Genomic DNA, 19742 nt, shown 5'->3' on the forward strand with positions numbered 1-19742 from the left:
TAACTAAGCTGTTCCCCACCTCGCCCCCCTCCCCACACACACCTCCTATTGGGAAGCTGTTCCAGAGCCTCACTCCTCTGACCGTTAGAAACTTGCATCGAATTTCCAACCTGAATTTGCTCATGGCCAGATTGAGGGCCGTCCTTAGGATTTATGGGGCCCTACATAGTACTATTAAACTGGTGCCCCTGTGTCTGACGGCAGCCCAGGCTCGCAGCCTGCGGGGGGAGGGATGAGGCAGCAAAGGGTACCGAGCCGCTCGGCCTGCTTCATGGCGGCGGAGAATCACAGTTCCCCTCTCCCTCATGCAGAATGCGCGGCGCTGGCGGTCCACCTCTTCTGCCTGTGGCCCCACCCATACTCCGCCCCCGCCCCTGCCCCCACTCCACCCAGGCCACGCCCTCTCCCCACCGTCTCCATCCTCTCTTCCTTCCCCCTCCCTGCTCAACCCTTCCAGCCAAATCCCTGGACCCAAATGAAGCAAATGACATTTGAAAAAGCCACTTTTCTGCAATTCCTTTCTTAAGAAAATGGAGCATGTTTTCCACTGCATGCCAGATGGTGAATACTGGACATGCAGAAGGTACCTAATTAAAAGCACTAAACGTGGGAATAAAAAATGTCAGTCACAGGTTTTTTGATATACCCTGAAATTTGTCAGAGATTTATTTGAAAAAAACTTTGTAGTAAGGGCAAGGCAGCTGTCCTGCTGAATACAACTTTAAATATTATGGAATACATGATGCAGCTCTTCTCTGTTCTACATTTTCTTAATCAGTATTTCTCAGCTGATTTTATATTTTAAATGTACTCTTAAACCTTCATAAAGTAATCATTCCAGATTACTGCATATTTAACTCACAGAAACAAAGACATTGTTTTAAATTAATCAGTCACAGAGGTTTAGTGTATTCATAACAACGTTCATTGCTTTTAGAAAAAGGGAACACTAATTTACTTTGTGTGATCTCCATAACAATAGACATTCACCAACTTAAAAATGTTTCCAAAGATTTTAGGCGTAACAAAGGATTTTATATCTTATTAAGATGCTGATTTTGCTGGAGGGTTTTCTTAAAAGTAGTTCATCAAATAGTCAGAAATAAAGAAAGGGAAACTCATTTGTCTGGAAGGAAAGGGGACTTGTCCTTTTAAGGGCTCTCTTCAACAGGGGGGCTGAAGGGAGAAAGGGATGGACAGAAAGGACAGGAAGACTTTGGAAGCAAGTTTTTTGAAATTAAAATGTGTATCTTAGATAAGGGTGGTCTTTTGAGGAATTTATTTAAAAAAACTACATGTCTGAAGATCCAAGCATTTAAGGCTAAAGATGAATACTCTCAGATTGTGCATCTGAAAATCTATGCAAGGATTTTTTAGAGATGTGATTTTATAATCTTCACCAACACACGAATGTAATATTTTTAAAGCAAATTTTAAACTAAGGTCCTGTAGACTAACATATTCTGAGTAAATATTATAGTCATGCACAACTGTTTTTGTCAGTAAATTCAGCAACTGACAGTATATACCTGAGGGTTGGCAAATGCCTGTTAAATGGCTTCATTACCACTTGAATGGCTCTTTAACAGTTTCAGCTTTGTGCTAATAGGTCTGGCAGGTTAGAGGCTTTTTCACTTACATCCCCTCTGGGGGGAAGACTCCTCCGGCTGCAGCAGCCAGCTGTGGGAGCCTGCAGGAAGAGTCAGAACAGGGATAGGAACAAAAGGGAAGGGTGGACCCAGGGGTGGCCCAAATTTTCTGATGCCCTACGCAGCCGTGTATGCTGGATATGCCTAAGGACGGCCCTGGCCAGATTATACCTATTTGTTCTTGTGCCAACACTGTCCTTCAGCTTAAACAGTTCATCATCCTCCCAGGTGTTTACCCCCTTTTGCATTTATAGAGAGCAATCAGATCCCCTCTCGGCCGTCCTTTTGCTAGGTTAAACAAGCCCAGCTCTTTGAATCTGCTTTTATAAAATAAGCCTTGTCTACTGTAACCCTGGATGTTCTCGTTAGCTAAAATTACCATTGTCATAACGTCAGAGTCTTTTTGAAATCTACTAAGGACTTGGGCTCAATAATACCTTGTGGCAATGAGTTCCACAGTTTGTGTGCTGCGTTTAAAAAAAATGCCTTGTATCAGTTTTCAACTTGCCGCCTTTCAGTTTCCTCAAATATCTCCCTTTTCTTTGAATTACCAGAGTACAAATAGGAGTGTCCCACTGCATGTCTGTATCCCACACACTACTTTGTTTCATCCACTCCTTTTGTCTGCTTTCTCAACTGAACAGCCCTAAACATGTAGTGTAGTTGTAGTCATGTCGACCCCAGGATAGTAGAGAGACAAGGTGGGTGAGGTAATATCTTTTACTGGACCAACTTCTGTTGGTGAGAGAGACACGCTTTTGAGCCGCACAGAGCTCATCTTCTGGTCTGGGAAAGGTACTCCCAGCGTCGCAGCAAAAATGCCAGGTGGAACAGATTGTTGAGCATAAGTAGTTAGAACATATTGTACGAGCCCATTCACGGAAGAGTAGCCCGCTAACACTTCCGCAGTCATAGGACAAAAAGAGGGGGTTAGTGGATTACAGATTGTTTTAATAAGCCATAAATCCAGTGTCTCTGGTCAGTCCATGATTTGTAGGCCTGGGAGTTTAAGTTCATTACTCTGCTAGACACTAGAAATCATGGACTGACCAGAGACACTGGAGTTGTGGTTTATTACAATAATCTGTAACCCAGACACCCCCCTCTTTTTGCCCTAAAACTGCAGAGGTGTTAATGGGCCACTCTACCTTGAATGGTCCCTTACAATATGTGCTAAGTACTTATGCTAAACAATCTGTTACACCTTGTATTTAGCAGTGACACTCTGAGTAGGAAGTCACCTAGAGGAAGAGCTCTGTGTGGCCTGAAAGCTCATCTCTCTCACCAACAGAATTTGGTCCAATAACAGGTATTACCTCACCCATCTTGTCTCTCTAACAACCCTAATTGTGTCATTCTCTCCTCATAAGAAGCCTGTCCAAGCTACTAGCCATTTCCATTGTTCCACTGAGACTGTAGCTCACCCTGTTTCTGCTGAACCATGTTCCACCCTCCATCCCTTGTTCTCTTTCTTCCTTTCTTGTTTAGGTATCTGCTACCTTCTGTGACTCACCTTCTCACCGCTTTCGCCTTTGAGTCCGGTGAGTCCAGATCTTCCTTTTTCACCCTAGGAACAAACAAACACTCTGATTTTACCTGAATCAACCATAGCTACTGCACCATTACCACGCTGCTATAATATTTTATACTATTGTTTGATCTTACCTGTCTCCCCAGATGCAGCGCTAGCAGTTAAATCAAAGGCTAACATCTTGAGTAATTCACAAAAAGTAACACTATTTTCCAAAGCTGACAGTTTACACTTTAGTTTATGGAAAAGAAAACAAGAACCCTAGCCCATCTTGCAAATAAAAGTGATGTTGCTTGAAACACCTGCAGAAAATAATCATTTGTTATTTTTCTGTTGGGAACAGGAGAGCAGTAGGGTGACCAACAACACAGAGTGACCCTACCAGAGGGGTGTAAATTCTAGGGTGCACTAGTGAATTACACACTAACTGGCCCATGTGGACTCTGCTGGCGCACACTAAACATTCCCTAGTGCACACTAATGTAGTCTGGTGTAGTTAACTGTTTGAAACAGGGCTACGTTAATATATAACATAAACATAGCAATGTTTACATGTATGGAATCCAACAGCCAATGAAACCAATGGAAAGATTCCCATTGATTTCATTGGAGATTGGCTCAGGCCCTATATGCATACACATAACCATCTATAAAGACTATGGGCTGGATTTTTAAAGAAACAAAGTGATTTAGGAGCACAAATCCCATTCATTTTCAGTGGGACGTGCTCCTAAATCACGTAGGTGCTTTTGAAAATCCTATCACATTTCCTCTTCATAGGGCATTGTTCCTACTACCTCTCAAGCCTTATGAAATCAGCCGTGGCCTTCTGCGTTAATCTAATTCCTGCATATACATTGACCTGTTAGCCCCTAGGTTGAGACAAGGAGAGCTCGCTGGGCATCTCTGTGTTAATGGGGGGTGCTGGTTTGCTTTTGGGGGATGCTCAGCTCTTCACCACAAAGATCGCACCAGGTGGGAAGAACTTCCAATTGCCCCAGTCAAACTAAGCAACATCTCAAAGTCACTCACCTGATCTCCCTTTTCTCCCCTCTTCCCAGGTAACCCCTGGGGACCAGGAAGGCCTGCTTCACCCTGAAAGAGAGAAAGGGAAGTCTATGAAACCCGGGGAACATGGCTGCCGGCCCAGCAAACTCGGCTGCCTGGATTTTTGTTGAATTTTTGGGAATAATAAAATAAAATGAATAATAAATAATCAGTTCATCAGGGAGGAAACTGTGCCTTTCTCGAGCACAGAGTCAGAGGAGGCAGAGATGTAAGAGACCCCTGAGGCTGCCTGGTCCCTCTTGCCCACCCCAGTTAGTGCCGGATTGTCCCCTAAAGTCAGTTCCCAGCCCTGGCTCAGTCTAGAATTCAATGACCTGCACTAAATTTCTCCAGGGGGAGACTGTTCCACAGTCTCGTCAAGCACAATCTAACTCCCATTACAGAAATGGGGAAAAAATCATAGAATCCTAGGTCTCAAAGGGACCTCCAGAGGTCATCTAGTCCAGTCCCCTGCACTCATGGCAGGACTAAGTATTGCCTAGACCAACGGCTCCCAACTGGGGGTCGGTGGCCCCCTAGGGGTCCGCAAGCCCTTTCAAGGGGTCCTGCAGCTGAAGCCCCGATCCCCGCTGCTCCCACTGGGGCTGATGCTGGGAGGCACAGGGCAGAAGACCCGATCCCCAGCGCTCCCCGCGGAGCTGAAGCTGGGCTGAATCCCCAAGCCCTGGTGCTCTCTATGGGGCAGAAGCCCCGAGCCCACAGGCAGAGTTGGGGACACTTGCCCTGCCCCCAAACTGCAGTGCAAGAGCACGGCAGTCCCGGGGGCCGCTCCACACCTCCCCGCACCATCTCCTCTCCTCACCCCCTGGCCAGGTTGGAGGCAGGAAGCCAGAGCCGGTATAGGCACAAACCACTCCCTGGCAGAAGAATTTCCTATCTAGGTTGTACTGAGCAGGCTCAGTAGGTAACTGTATTGGTGGGGAAATGTGCCACAGTGCCAGCTGCTGTTTTTGCTGTTACCGGGCTCTGGCTGGTGCCATGGGGCAGGCGGCCACAGTGTTTCCTCCTCTCCTGCTGGTGCCCCGGGTTCAAGCTGCTCCTCAGCTCCCAGCCCCCTTTGCTCCCGCAGAGGCAGCCGGTAAGAGCTGCCTGGGTCGGCAGACCCGGCTCCGTGGCTGGCAGACCCCTCCGGGAACAGGGGGACCGCAGGGGAGTCCTCCCAGCACACAGTCCCTAATATCCCTCTCCCTACACCCTGAGCTACCTCCTCCCTACACCCAGAGCTACCCCCTCCCTGCACACAGCCCCAGCTACCCAGAGGTGAAAGTAAGCCGGTACGGTCTGGTATGGCGTACCGGCAAGAGCCAGTATGCCGTGTCGGACCGCACCAGCTTCCGCGGCGGGGATTTCAAGGGCTCTGGGCTCTCCGCAGCGGTGGGGAGCCCAGAGTCCTTTAAATCCCGCCTGTGGCTCAGCGGCCGGGCTGGGGCCATGATTTAAAGGGCTCAGAGCTCCTCGCCGCAGTGGGGAGCCCAGAGCCTCTTAAATCCTGCCCACGGCTCGGCGGCTGTGATGGAGCCGGGATTTAAAGGGCTCAGAGTTCCCTGCCGCTGTGGGGATCTCAGAGCCCTTTAAATCCCACCCGCAGCTCCGGCAGCCAGGCTGTGGCCGGGATTTAAAGGGCTCAGGGCTCCCTGCAGCGGTGGGAGCTCCAGGCCCTTTAAATCCATGCCAGAGCTCGGCTGCCGGGCTGGGGCCGGGATTTAAAGGGCCCAGAGCTCCGCAGCGGCCAGAGCCCTGGGCCCTTTAATTTGCCCCTGAGCCCCAGGGGCTCCCAGCCACCTCTGCAGCTGGGAGCCCCTGGTTGATTTAAAGGCCCTGGGGCTCCCAGCCACAGCCAATGCCCCAGGGCCTTAAAATCTCGAGAGGCCCCACCTCTTCCAGTTGAGGCCACGCCCCCCTCAGGACTCCAGCAGTACCAGTAAGTCCTGTAAGTTACTTTCACCCCTGCAGCTACCTCCTCCCTGCACCCTGAGCTACCCCTTTCAGCACACAGCCTCTAATACCCCTCTCCCTACACCCTGAGTTACCCCTGCCAGCACACAGCCCCTAGTATCCCTCTCCTTACACCCTGAGTTACGCCCTTCCTGCACCCTGAACTCCTCCCTGCCACACAGCCCCAGCTACCCCTCCCTATACCCTGTGCTCCCCCCTCCGTCTGCACACAGCCCCTAGATACCCCCTCTCTGCACCCTAAGAGCTGTTTTCAAACTTTCTGAGCTGAGCCCCCTACCTTTGAGTTATAATTTTTGGTTGAAACCCCTCCCCCTCCCCCCTCCTCCCAGACAGGCTGGGTGGCCTGCTGAGGTGAGTCGGGAGTGGAGGTGGCATTGCCTTCCTGGACCCCGCCTTGAGGAGGTGGCTCAAGCCCCACTGGCCCCTGCCCCCCCCCCAAATAAAAGTCAAACTATACCTATGCCCAAGGCTAGGGTGACCAGGTGTCTGGTTTTCGACCAGAACACCCAGTCGAAAAGGGACCTGGCGGCTCGGGTTAGCACTGCCAACTGGACCAGTAAACGACTGGTTGATGGTGCTGCGGAGCTCAGGCAGGCTAGTCCCTACCTGTCCTAGCTCCATGCTGCGCCCTAGAAGTGGCCAGCAGGTCCAGCTCCTAGGCGGGGGGCCACTCAGCTGCTAGCAGGAGCAGCCAGAAGCCACAGGATACAGGGAGCTCGATAAATTTGCTGCCTCTATGTTCCACAAGAAACCTGTCATGTGGGGGCACTTTTCTGACAAGTACAACTCACAGCTTTAGCATTTGGAGAAACGGTGACAACTCTCCCTACTGCATTGTATGGTTATAAGGAGGGCCCTGTCTCTCAGAAGTCCCACCAGCATGCTGGACTGATGCTGTGTGCCCAGGAGCCCAGGTGCATCTGCCTAGGACATTTTGCTTTCCTTCTCTTTGTTCACCACGCATGAGACCAGATTGTCACGGGTGCCCAGGCAGTCTGGCTTTATCCCCATTAATCAGAGCTTCCTCTGATCATTCCAAACACTGCTAATTCAGCCTTCAGTCAGAGTCAAACCAATGTCATTTTATCTAGTTATTGACTGAAGGATTTATTCCTATATCTGGTTCCTATGCACTGCTTTGGCAGGTGGTCCTATTGCTAAGACAATTTTGCCTGCTCACCTTCTCACCAGCTAAACCAGGTGGGCCGTGATCTCCTCTCTCACCCTGGAAAGACAGAAGCACAGCTTTAGTATTACAGGGAACCAACGCCCCTTAACACTGCCTTATAATCATGATGTTACACCCCATATCACCACACAGCAAAACAGCTGTCTCACGGGAGTTCCTTCCCCCCTCTCCAACCCACATCTAGAAATGGGTCCCCCTATGTGGCCCACAGGGAGCAGCAGGATCCAGTACGCCAGAGCAAACCTCCTAAAAGGTCAGTGTCAGAGCCTGAGTCCTGGGGGGGGTTGGACTAGATGACCTCCTGAGGTCCCTTCCAACCCTGAGATTCTGTGAGATTCTATGATAGTTGGGTCCATGTCTATGTATGATGGCACCTTGTGACAGAATCCACTGTGCCCAGAGGGACATGGACCTGCTTCTCCTTTCCCTCACACCAGTGTTACACGAATGTAAGGCCATTAACGTCAGCAGGGCTACCCCTGCTTACACGGATATAAGTGAAATCAGAATCAGGCTCTGGCAGATTCGATTCATTCTTAGAGAGAGCTCAGTAAATTGGAATTTCTTACCTTGGGACCAGTTTTCCCAGGAAAACCTTCCTGTCCCCTTTCTCCTTGTTCTCCCTGTAAGGAACACAAATGGAGGTTAACAGAACAACTCTCCAGGGGTGCAGTAAATATGCAGATAGCAGTCTGAGCGGGGAGCCAGGTGGTTCAGATCGCTAGTAACTCCGTGTGTGGGTGTGCGGACACACGCTTTGGTTCCTGAGATGCCTTGTCCACGCTTGAAAAATGTGTATGCAAAACCTCAAAGCTCATTAGATTCCATTCTGGAATAACATAGAGCCAAATTCCTTCTGTGAACAGCTCAAGCCACTCTACAAGAGTAGTTCATCGTCAAAAATTCACTCCTTACCAGACAGGCCAAACCCATGAAAAAAAAGCAGACATTGGGTTTGGTTTTGGCTTAATTGGCTTGTGAGTTGCTTGCTAGCTAGTTTTTGGCTTGTAAGTTGCTGCTTATTTGGCTTGTAGCTAATTGCTTCTTTTTCTTCATCTGCTCCCAGCAAACAGGGACAAGGGTGGGCAAGCAGTGGGGAGAGAGTCAGGGGTGCACAGCAGCCACCATGGTCCCAGACTGCACACCGGGGGGATCTAGGCACATAGAGTGTTGGGTTCTTAGGGATTGGCTTGTTTGGCCTTGTTTTGAAATGGGACTAGCTTGATTTTTGGCTGATTGTGGAAGTCGGGGTGCTTATTTACTGCATGAAAGTTGGCAGCTGCCCTCCTTACTTCCACTCTGAATTTCTCTAGCTTCAACTTCCAGCCATTGGACTGTGTTATACCCTTTTCTGCTAGACTGAAGAGCATGTTATTAAATATTTGTTCCCCATGAAGGAACTTATAGACTGTGACTAAGTCATCCCTTAACCTTCTCTGTGTTAAGCTAAATAGATGGAGCTCCTTGAGTCTATCACTGTAAGACAGGTTTTCTAGTCCTTTAACACAGGCTGGCAGCTGCAGGCAGAAGAGGTGTAGGAACTGCCACCCAGGGTCCAAGTTTTCTCCTGGCTTCACCATTCATAATGCTGCCACCTAACTCCAGTGGAGAAGCACAGCGGCTTAGAACCATCACAGAGCCCTTTTCCTTAATGCTCCAGTAAGTATTGATGGTGACTCAAGTGAGGACACTTCCCCCATTAAGGCTGGACACACATCTCTTCTCTGCCTGGATAGCCATGTAGGGAAGGATGCTGGTTTTTAAGTCTATCATTTTGAGCAGTATTTATTGTGTTTTGTTCCTGTTGCACTTAATTCCTGTGAGAGGGTATCACAGCTAGGACAGGGTTCAGAGCTCCCTGCCGGTCACGTGATCCAGCAGGAGATTTAAAGGAAGGATGTGTTCTATTTCCAGTGGCTGGGACAGGCAAGGGAAAAACCTATGGGGACTTCAGCCCATGTGTTGGGTGTTACTTGTGGGCTTCGGGTGTCCGAATAATTGTGGCCTGAGAAGAGAGTCTGAACTTGACTCGGGCATGGCACTGGTACTAAGACACAATCCCCCCGTGGCATCTGGCAAGACTGTAACTGTACCTAGAAGTTCGGCAGCCACTTCTTTGCCAGCAAACAGTAGGAGGAGACATTTGGATCAAGGAGAGGGGATGAGAAAGTGACTCTCTCCCCTGTTGTTCATGGGACTGTGGCACTCTGTGCTTCAAAGCAGCACCCTGGAACCCCCATATTCACCACTGCCATATAATTATGATATGATTTGTACAAAGTATGGCTTGTGAGGTATCATTTTAAAAGGCTTGATCTGTTGAACATTAATATCCTGTTGGATTGTATGTGCTCTCATTGTATGGGACGTTATGCCTTTTTCATAGAATCATAGAAGATTAGGGTTGGAAGGGACCTCAGGAGGTCATTCAGTCCACCCCCTGCTCAAAGCAGGACCAATCCCAACTAAATCATCCCAGCCAGGGCTTTGTCAAGCCGGGCCCTAAAAACCTCTAAGGATGGAGATTCCATCACCTCCCTAGATAACCCATTCCAATGCTTCACCAACATCCTAGTGAAATAGTTTTTTTCCCTAATATCCAACCTAGACCTCCCCAACTGCAACTCGAGACCATTGCTCCTTGTTCTGTCATCTGCCACCTCTGAGAACAGCCAAGCTCCAGCCACTTTGGAATCCCCCTTCAGGTAGTTGAAGGCTGCTATCAAATCCCCCCTCATTCTTCTCTTCTGCAGACGAAATAAGCCCAGTTCCCTCATCCTCTCCTCATCAGTCATGTGTCCCAGCCCCCTAATCATTTTTGTTGCCCTCTGCTGGACTCTCTCCAATTTGTCCACATCCTTTCTGTAGTGGGGGGCCCAAAAATGGATGCAATACTCCAGATGTGGCCTCACCAGTGCCGAATAGAGGAGAATAATCACTTCCATTAATCTGTTGGCAATGCTCTTACTAATGCAGCCCCATATGTAGTTAGCTTTCTTGGTAACAAGGGCACACTGTTGACTCATATCCAGCTTCTCGTTCACTATAATCCCCAGGTCCTTTTCTGCAGAACTGCCACTTAGCTAGTCGGTCCCCAGCCTGCAGTGGTACATGGGATTCTTCCTTCCTAAATGCAGGACTCTGCACTTGTCCTTGTTGAATCTCATCAGATTTCTTTTGGCCCAATCCTCCAATTTGTCTAGGTCACTCTGGACCCTATCCCTACCCTCCAGCATATCTACCTCTCCCCCAGTTTAGTGTCATCCGTGAATTTATGAGGGTTCAATCAATCCCACCATCCAGATCATTAATGAAGATGTTGAACAAAACTGGCCCCAGGACCGACCTCTGGGGCACTCTGTCTGCTTGATACCGGCTGTCAACTAGATATCAAGCTGTTGATCACTACCCGTTGAGCCCAACCATCTAGCCAGCTTTCTATCCACCTTATAGTCCATTCATCCAATCCATACTTCTTTAACTTGCTGGAAAAAATACTGTGGGAGACCATATCAAAAGCTTTAGTAAAGTCAAGATATCACGTCCACCGCTTTCCCCATATCCACAGGGCCAGTTGGTTGAAGTGCTTGGGAAATCTGTTCAGTGTATAAAAGTGGGTGCATATCCTCTCCACACAGAGGGAGGAGTGGACTGGGTAATAAACTTACTCTGATCAGGCTTCTGGCCAGGGCAGGTGGGTACAGCCCTGGGGTCCTAGGCTGGGGAGCTGTGGGAAGTGGCTGACGCCTCTTTATTGTTAGTTCATGAGTGGCTAAGGAGAAGCATTCATGTTACTCAGCTGGGTGTGTCCCTGCCTGTGGGTGGCTGCGTAAGTGCAGAGGTGAAAGTAAGCCAGTGCAGTCCGGTACGGCGTAGCGGCAAGAGCCAGTACGCCGTGCTGGAGCGCATCAACTTCCACGGTGGGGATTGAAAGGGCTCAGAGCTCCCCGCGACTGCAGGCAGCCCAGAGCCCTTTAAATCCTGGCCGCGGCTCTGGCGGCCAGGCTGGGGCCAGGATTTAAAGTGCTCTGGGCTTCCCTCAGCAGCAGGAACTCTGGGCCCTTTAAATCCCTGCCCCAGCCCCGCAAAGCTCGGGGTTCCCCCTGGCGGCCAGAGCCCCGGGCCCTTTAATTTGCCCCTGAGCCCCGTGGGGCTCCCAGCCACCTCTGCAGCTGGGAGCCCCTGTTTGATTTAAAGGCTCTGGGTCTCCCAGCCACAGCTGGTGCCCCAGGGCCTTTAAATCTTGAGAGGCCACGCCTCTTCCGGATGAGGCCATGCCCCCTCAGGACTCCGGCAGTACCGGTAAGTCCTGTAAGTTACTTTCACCCCTGCGTAAGTGCAATATTTAGAGAGACTGACAGCTTGTCACAGCATCACAGTGTGAGATGGAGCCTAAGCTGGTATGCCAGAGGGCTAGGCGGTACCCCAGTTCCAGGTTGCACCCTGGGGAACCCATCACAGGGGCTGAATACACCCTGCGCCAAATTCAATACAGTAGCTTCAGCTGATTTGCCCTGAAGCTGCACCTACTGGCTCATTGAAGTGGAACGGGTGAGAATCTATGGGGGAGAAGTTTGGCACTCTGTTCACAGAGTAAGATCAGTAGGTGAATAGTGTTAAATTGGCATATCCTGTGCCACTTGCCTTTTGGCCCGGAAATCCAGGAAGACCATTTAATCCATCCTTGCCAGGCGATCCCTAAACAAGAGAAAATTATCAGCTGTGGGAGACCACTTACGTTCAGACTATTTGAAACCAGGACTCATTTAGCATCCAGCTGCTAGGAGATACAGGCACATATGACCTCAGAGTTCTCTCATTTATGCTGGTTTTAAGGACAGCAGAATCAGCCCCATTGTTTCTTTCCTGAGTTTTTTTTACATTTCTGTTCTATTTTCCATCTGGATCACAGGGAAACATCATGTCGCACACATCCTCCCAAGGCCAATGATGCATCTCCTATCCAATAAACCAGTCTTGGTAAATGGCCACTGGATGTCACTGTTGCTACAGAGAAAGAACTGCAAGCACCTTAGAGACTATAAATAAATTGGTTCTTAAATAAGTTTGGAGATGGTATCTTTACTCATCGGTTCCCAGTCTCTTCTGCCTCCAAGGATAAAATAGTCTATTTCCTTCTTTGTGTCAGCAATTTATTAACCATACAATCTATCAAATCGGTGTGAAAGCATCAATTAGCAGAATCATCATGAAAATGATTTGTCTAATGTATTAGAAAGGCAGGAAAGACTCTTGTCTTAACACAGGCACTGGAGAGAACCTTACAGATTGTGGGAGTGCCTATTAAAGCCAATTATATCCTAATTGATCTGCCTTGGCATTAAATACCCAATGGAAATTGCTTTGCTGTTCTAAGATGGAGATTTTGCTTCAGTTCACATGCCTGATTTGGGAAGCTTGTGGTTTTAAAGAACTGCTTGTTGCAATTTTTGGGGGGCAGTAATAAAAAAAAGTATTGCCTGAATGTATTCTTGTACTGAAATCCCAAAGTACGTGTATGACAGATTCTTGCTTCAGCCAGCAGAGGTGTTTGAATCCAGGATTTCTCTTGCTAAAAGCGTAAGTCTCTAGGGCATGAGAAGGAAGAGACCAACTGTAGCAAACTCATTAACCTTTTGTGTGGACAAGGTACTAGAAAGAGGGTGTGAGTTAGACATACAGAGTCAGAGAAGAGGGAAATGAAATCAGCAATTCAGAACTTACAGCTGGTCCTGGCAGTCCAGTTTTACCAGAAACACCAATTTCTCCAGGCAATCCCTACAAACGAAACCACAAGAGGGAATTGTTAGCATTCAGGCCTTTGCAACGCAGTGATATTCTGCTACTACAGCTTACCGACTTCCGCTCAGATAGATCAGCACAATTTACCCACTCACAAAGGCATGTTTCTACCTTGGGAACTAGGAGTAGTTGTCAAATATGCCTGAGGGAATTCTGCCCTCAAAAATAAAAAATTCTGCGCACAATATTTTAAAATAATGCAAAATTCTGTATATTTTATTCATCAAAATACAACTATTTGCTGACAAGTATTTTGAAATAAATACCAAATTAATTGAAAATGGTGTGATTATATTGTTGTGTTATTTTGACAAAATAAAACGATGCAGAATTTTGCAGCGTTTTAAAATTTTTAATATTTTGATGCAGAATTACATTTTTGGTGCAGAATTTCCTCAAGAGTACCAGGGTTCCGTGTGGTGCAATCTGGGTGTGGGCAGCTTGGTGGGAGGCTCGGGGGTGGAGGGGGCAATCTGGATACACAGGGACTTGTTGGGAGTCCTGGATGCAGGGGCAATGGGACTCTGCAGGGGAGTCCAGGTGAAGGTGGTTAGGGCTCAGCAGAGGGGGTCTGGGTGTGGGCGAGTCAGTGCAGGGGGGATGCTGGGGGAGTGGGGCTTGGGAGGGTAGGGGTCAGGGTGCAGCTCGTTGGGGCTTAGTGGGGTAGGGGTGTAAGCGTGGGGGGGTCCTGATGCAGGTGGTGAGGCTCGGGAGGGGGTCTGGGTATGAGGGGCTCCCGCTGCGGGGGAGGGGTTCCAGATGCAGAAGTGGGTGAGACTCGGAGGGGGATTTGCGGGGAGAGAAGTCCAGATGCACAGGGGTTTTACAGTGACCCCTCCCTCCCGTGGCTGAGGAGCCATGAAGGGGGAAGGGGTCAGTGTACAGGGAGCTGCTCCCCATCTGCCCAACCCCTGTGGATCTGGACTCCCCCACCCCCGCACCCAACCCCTTCTGCCAAGCCTCACTCCCTGCACCCAGACTCCCCCGCCAATCCGCCCCGCCCCCGGTGCGGAGCTTCCTGCAGCTGGGGAAGGTTGATCTGGGGGTTGCTCTGACCCAGCCCTGGCTGCTCTGTGGAGGGGAAGGAGAGAGGGAACTGACTCCATTGTCCTCCTTCTCTTCCCTCCCCCGCCAGCGCCCAGCTGGGACCGATGTCCCTGGGTGACCATGGCATCCCCACCCGCCCCGTGACTTACCTCTCCCCCGGCTGCTTTGGGAGCCCAAACAGATGCGCCCATGCTGCTGGGGAGAGGTGAGTGAGCACTGATGCCGCTGCCCTTTGTTTCCCCACAGAACCCATTTTGCTGTAGGGAAGCAAAGAGAATCTGCAGGGGGACGTGTTTCTGTGCACACGCAGTGGCACAGAATTGCCCCAGGAGTAAGCGTAGAGGAGCCATGACATTAAGTCAACCAGTGCCTTCGAATGAGGACGTGCGAGCATGACTGTGTCCTAGCCAAAGCCTGATCTGAAGTCTACGGAAGCAGGCCTGAGCCTTAGTTACTTCAAAATGCCATTTCTGTCCCTTTACAAACAAACAAAGAAAAACATAAGCTTGTTTCCTTACTGGAGCACCAGGAGGGCCAGCAACACCAGGAGGCCCGATTGGACCCTGCAAGGAAAGAAAGAAAAATGTTTTATCAAACTCAATGACATCCCATCTAGAGTGTGAAAGACGCAATCTTCCGCTGGGCACAGGGTGTCCTGCTTCCTCAAGCTGATTCTAATCACCTGCAACACTGACCCTTATTCGATTAGCCTCCATAAAAAGAGGACAGATGCCAAAAGTGAGCTCCCTGGGAGCCTGTACTCACGAGCAGAACAGAATTACCTGCTTTGCACACGCAGCCTCTTAAGCCACTAACTACTCTCCTTGCAAGAGGAACTCCAGACCTGTCCCTGATGCAAGAAATGAGTGAGGCTCAGGCAATCAATGCTAACTTGCAAGGCAGAGCCTGTCCAGTGAAACATTCTAGCCACAGTAAGACTCATTTAATCCCGTTTAAGGTTGTTTCAAAGGGAAGCTAAGGAGCAAATGGTTTACCTCCAACACCAGATTTGTGAAATAAACAATGAATGAGACAGGGTTGGTTGGATTTTTTAAAAAAAAATGTGATTCTACCCATATGCCTTCAAATGACTAGACCTGATACAGTAGGTCCAATATTTTAAAATAAAAGCTCCACACCTGCAGTTTTGCCCATTGGTCATTTGAGTAGTAAATAGTCAACACAAAAATGGTGTAGAAAGTGGTCTCAGTGTGTTAAACAGGTTGGAGATGGAAATGCCCAAGCTTTTCATCTGGGCCCCCACTAGATTGCCCGCAGTATAGCAGCAAGTGCTTTGGCCAGTCTGGTTTTAACTGACTTCGCTTGGGAAAATATTTCCTACATTATAGCCCTCACTGTAGCAATGAGATTTGCTCACAGGCTCATAGACTTTAAGGCCTGAAGGCAGCGTCATAATTATGTATTCTGGCCACTTGCACATTGCAGGCCACTGAACCTCACCCACCCACTCCTGTAATACACCCCTAAGCTCTGGCTGAGTTACTGAAGTCCTCAAATCTTGATGTAAAGACTTCCAGTTACAGAGAATCCACCAGAGAAAGGCAAAAAAAACCCAGGGTCTCTGCCAATCAGACCTGAGGGAAACTCCTTCCTGATCCCAAGTATGGTGATCAGTTAGACCCTGAGCATGTGGGCAAGACCCACCAGCCAGACACCTGGGAAAGAATTCTCTATAGTAACTCCGAGCCCTCCCCAGCTAGTGTCCTATCACTGGCCTTTGGAGATATTTCCTAATAGCAGTCACTGAGGGCCATATGCCACTGTAAGCAACCTCATCAGACCATCACTCCATTAACTTATTACCACAAAGCATTCCCTCAGCTACCTGGTGTGCCACTCTATCTAGCCTGTTTCTGTCACCTCACAGTCAAACACACCCAGGTTGCTTTCCTTTTTTATAATTTTTTTTTTAAATAATTGGAGATATACCAATCTCCTAGAACTGGAAGGGACCCTGAAAGGTCATTGAGTCCAGCCCCCTGCCTTCACTAGCAGGACCAATTTTTGCCCCAGATCCCTAAGTGGCCCCCTCAAGGATTGAACTCACAACGCTGGGTTGAGCAGGCCAATGCTCAAACCACTGAGATATCCCTCCCCCAACAAGTTTAGGCTTGAAATTCCTGTTCCTTTCACCGTGTATATCTTATTCCTCTGCACTTTTACACACAGAACTTAACAGTGGCATCTTCCAGCCTGAACTTTCCCTGTGCCCTCACAGCTCACCTTCTGAGCTGTCCCTCTAGGCTTCCTCTTGCTTCCTGTTCCTTCTACTTATATCCTCCCAATTACATCATTAGCCCAGTAATGACCACCCAGGTGCTCACAGTCTGCCAACAGAAAGTATTTCTTTGATCACAGCGGAGCCTGCAGCCGCATCAGTGAACAGAGCATTGTTGTTAGCACCCTGTCAGGTATCAAGCACCTCTTGAAACAAGTTAGGGTTTTTTGCCTCCGCTGCTCCCCTTGGAAGGCTGTCCCAGAACGTCACCCCTCTGATGGTTAGAAACCTTTGTCTAATTTCAAGCCTAAACTTGTTGGTCGCCAGATTATATCCATTTGCTCTTGTGCCAACGCTGGCTCTTAATTTAAATACGCTTGAGCTGGTAAGAATGCTGGCCAACGCTGTCAAACTCGGATGCCTAAAGTTAGACATCAACATCCAGAATTAAGCAGCTAAAGAAGTAGCCTGATTTTCAGAGGTGGGGAGACCCCTGCTCAGGAGGGAAAGGGATCTGGGTCTCTGCTCAGAGAGAGATGTGGTGGCTAGGGGGCTAAGATCTGACAGGGCATTCCATGAGCAAACCAGGGAGGGGGTCTCTTCAGCGACCATCTGAAGACCTAGGAGGAAATTGCTCATGTGCTTAAAGTTAGGCATGCGTTAAAAAGCTTTGCTGGATTGGGGCCTAAACAAATAAAGTGGGAGGAAATGCAAGAAAAGTGACTGGGTAGTAAAATGTAGCCTGCCTCCCTCGGGTTAGCACCACGGTTCTATTTACTTTCAGTTTGCCAGCAGGATTTTGCAGAGAGCTCTGAGGCTTTTATTTTGGAAGTGCCTTGTATAAAGAATTAAATGGAACTGGAGACAGACATAAGAACAAAAATAACAAGTCAGCACTTTGGCCAACAAATCCTAGCAGTGTCACTATTCAATATCACAGGTCGCAGACCCTGTGACTGCAATATTACAGGTCACGGACCAAGGTTATACTTTTTCTTTTTGAAGGAAGAAGTGAGAGAGGAAAGAGAGAGTAGGAGGCGGCAGGGAGAATGAAGGATGAGGTGCTGGTGGTGGCACCGTGTTTCATAGAAGGTAGCAGGCTTATGAAATTACGACTTTAGAATATATCGAATAAAAGGGAGTTGAAAAATTGTCAGCATCTTACCAGTAGAGGGGGCAAAGTAATCAGAAATGCGATCAGTTGAGACTCACTGGTCTTGCTACAGTTCTGTATCCAATACAGCAACTCGGGCCAGAATAGATATGTGGCCATCACCATCATAACATTATTATTATTTAGAGCAAGCCTGAGGTGGATGCAGAACTCGACAATCACATGGGAGACCAGGAGCAGAGTCCCTAGGTTATACTGACTTCTGTTGGCATGATCTAAGGCTAAGCAAGAAGTCCTGCTCAGGAGAGTTGTAACTGCACACAGCTCCTATGGACTCCCCTGCCTGGGGGCCTCTGCAGCCAGAAAGCGTTCCCCCAAAACTGGATTGTGCTAGTCAGGCAGAGGCCACGGCCAGGATGACTTGCACCTAGCTATGCTAGTGAGAGAGAATCAAGCCCAAGAAGCACCAGTGTAAATCAGTCCAGTGCAAGAAACAAAGCAACAGGTACTGTTGAGACAATCAGTGGTGAATGTGCAAGGACACTGAGAACATGGGAAGTGAAAGGGACTGGTATTAAAGAAGGCAGGAAGCTCTGAGTTGGAGGCAGAGACAAAGGTGTTGATCCCATTCCTGCAGAAGCCAATGACACATGGAAACAGAAGGATCAGGCAGACAGGAGAGAGGAAGGGGTCAGTGGTGGACCGGCCTGGGATGGTTGGAATGCTGAAACCACTCTGACCTGCAGTTTGCTTGGCTGGGCATTATTAAAAATATTCATATACAGTGTTTTTGAAAGGCCTCTCAGAAGAGATGCATTTTACGAAGGAATTTGAACAAAGAGAAGGGATGGCAGTTGTAAACGAGGCAGGGCAGAGAGTCCTAGACATGGCACTGTATGGACAAAGGCACAGAGACAGGTATCCAAGGAGGTGTTAAAGAAGGGAGTCTTGTGAGGAGCAGAGGCAGGAGGTTGCATGAGAGGAAAAATATATTTTTAATTGCAATTACTCAGTGGCTTTGAGCTTCTGCTCACTCTCAACTAAATATAAATTTGTTCTGATTTTTATGAAAAACAAGCTCTACCAGGTATTTAAATAGTGGGGAACATAGGAACTGCCAGACTGGATTCGACTCAGGGGTTGTCTAGTCCTGTACTGTGTCTAAGACAGTAGCCTGCACCAGATGCTTCAGAAGAAGATAAAAGAAATCCCACACAAGGCAGATGTGGAATATCTGCCCACAGGGGAGTTTCATCCTAACCCCTAATAGTCAGAGCCTGACTTAAACCTGAAGCATGAGGTTTTATATCCATACCCAAGGTCTTTATTAATGATTAATAATTATTATTTATTTGCTATAGTAACTTTGGATGTTCTTGCTATTCACATATCTAATCCCTCTCTGAATCTTGCCAAGTTCTTGGCCTCAACATCATGTAGCAATGAGTTCCACAGGCCATGTTAATTGGTACTATTAATATCTCAGCTGCAATCTTTATCACAACCATCGTGACAAATCCTAAAGCAGGCTAATTATGCCCAAATACAAGACCGATTCACCTACATAGGGGCAGGCATGTGCAATCTACAAAACTGCCCCCTGGTGGGACAGCTATGCTGGTGGAGGCCTACTCGGGGAAGGCAGCTTTAATTTATATTGTCAGGGCTCCTTGGGAGATGCACTAAATGAGAACACCTTCTAGACAGCCTGGTGCAGCCAGCTTTCTGGGCAACGCTGCCAGCTCTCGAGCCATGGAGTTGTATACCACTACATCTCCTGCTCCTGGCAGATTTACTGCCACCAGGGGCGTGCAGGGTTGGTTGCCCTAACTGATCAGAGCCAACAGATAGAAAGTGCCATGGTCACACACACAGAACCTGCAGAAATCTGTCCTGCCCTTGTCCCCCTTAAAGTCTTTTCTGACATGATGCCTCCAGCAAATCGATTTGACTTGTATACAAATTGCCTATTGTCGTTCCCCTTCCCCTGACTTCTGCCTGTCCTTAGAACCCGAGCACTCTGGAGCAGAGACTGTTCTTGAATCTGTGAAAAGGAGCTACCCCATAGTGGGCACCGCTACAAATAATTATAATACATCAGCTATATTTTACCCCTAATATTTCACCCAAGTCAATAAGCACATGCC

At 48.5% G+C, this 19742-nt stretch overlaps 1 protein-coding gene across 1 annotated transcript in view; it reads right to left on the reverse strand.

Moving 5' to 3' along the window:
• COL22A1 (collagen type XXII alpha 1 chain) overlaps positions 1 to 19742 on the reverse strand; it is a 310719-nt gene that overhangs the window by 67136 nt on the left and 223841 nt on the right. The window contains exons 25-31 of the mRNA XM_039526471.1: positions 14761 to 14805; positions 13118 to 13171; positions 12038 to 12091; positions 7963 to 8016; positions 7385 to 7429; positions 4213 to 4275; positions 3163 to 3216 (exon numbers count right to left, since the gene is read on the reverse strand). Of these exons, the coding sequence (XP_039382405.1) occupies positions 3163 to 3216; positions 4213 to 4275; positions 7385 to 7429; positions 7963 to 8016; positions 12038 to 12091; positions 13118 to 13171; positions 14761 to 14805 (369 nt within the window). The remainder of the gene's footprint in view (positions 1 to 3162; positions 3217 to 4212; positions 4276 to 7384; positions 7430 to 7962; positions 8017 to 12037; positions 12092 to 13117; positions 13172 to 14760; positions 14806 to 19742) is intronic.

The sequence above is a fragment of the Mauremys reevesii genome, linkage group 2, assembly GCF_016161935.1.
Source record: "Mauremys reevesii isolate NIE-2019 linkage group 2, ASM1616193v1, whole genome shotgun sequence".
Taxonomy (NCBI): domain Eukaryota; kingdom Metazoa; phylum Chordata; order Testudines; family Geoemydidae; genus Mauremys; species Mauremys reevesii.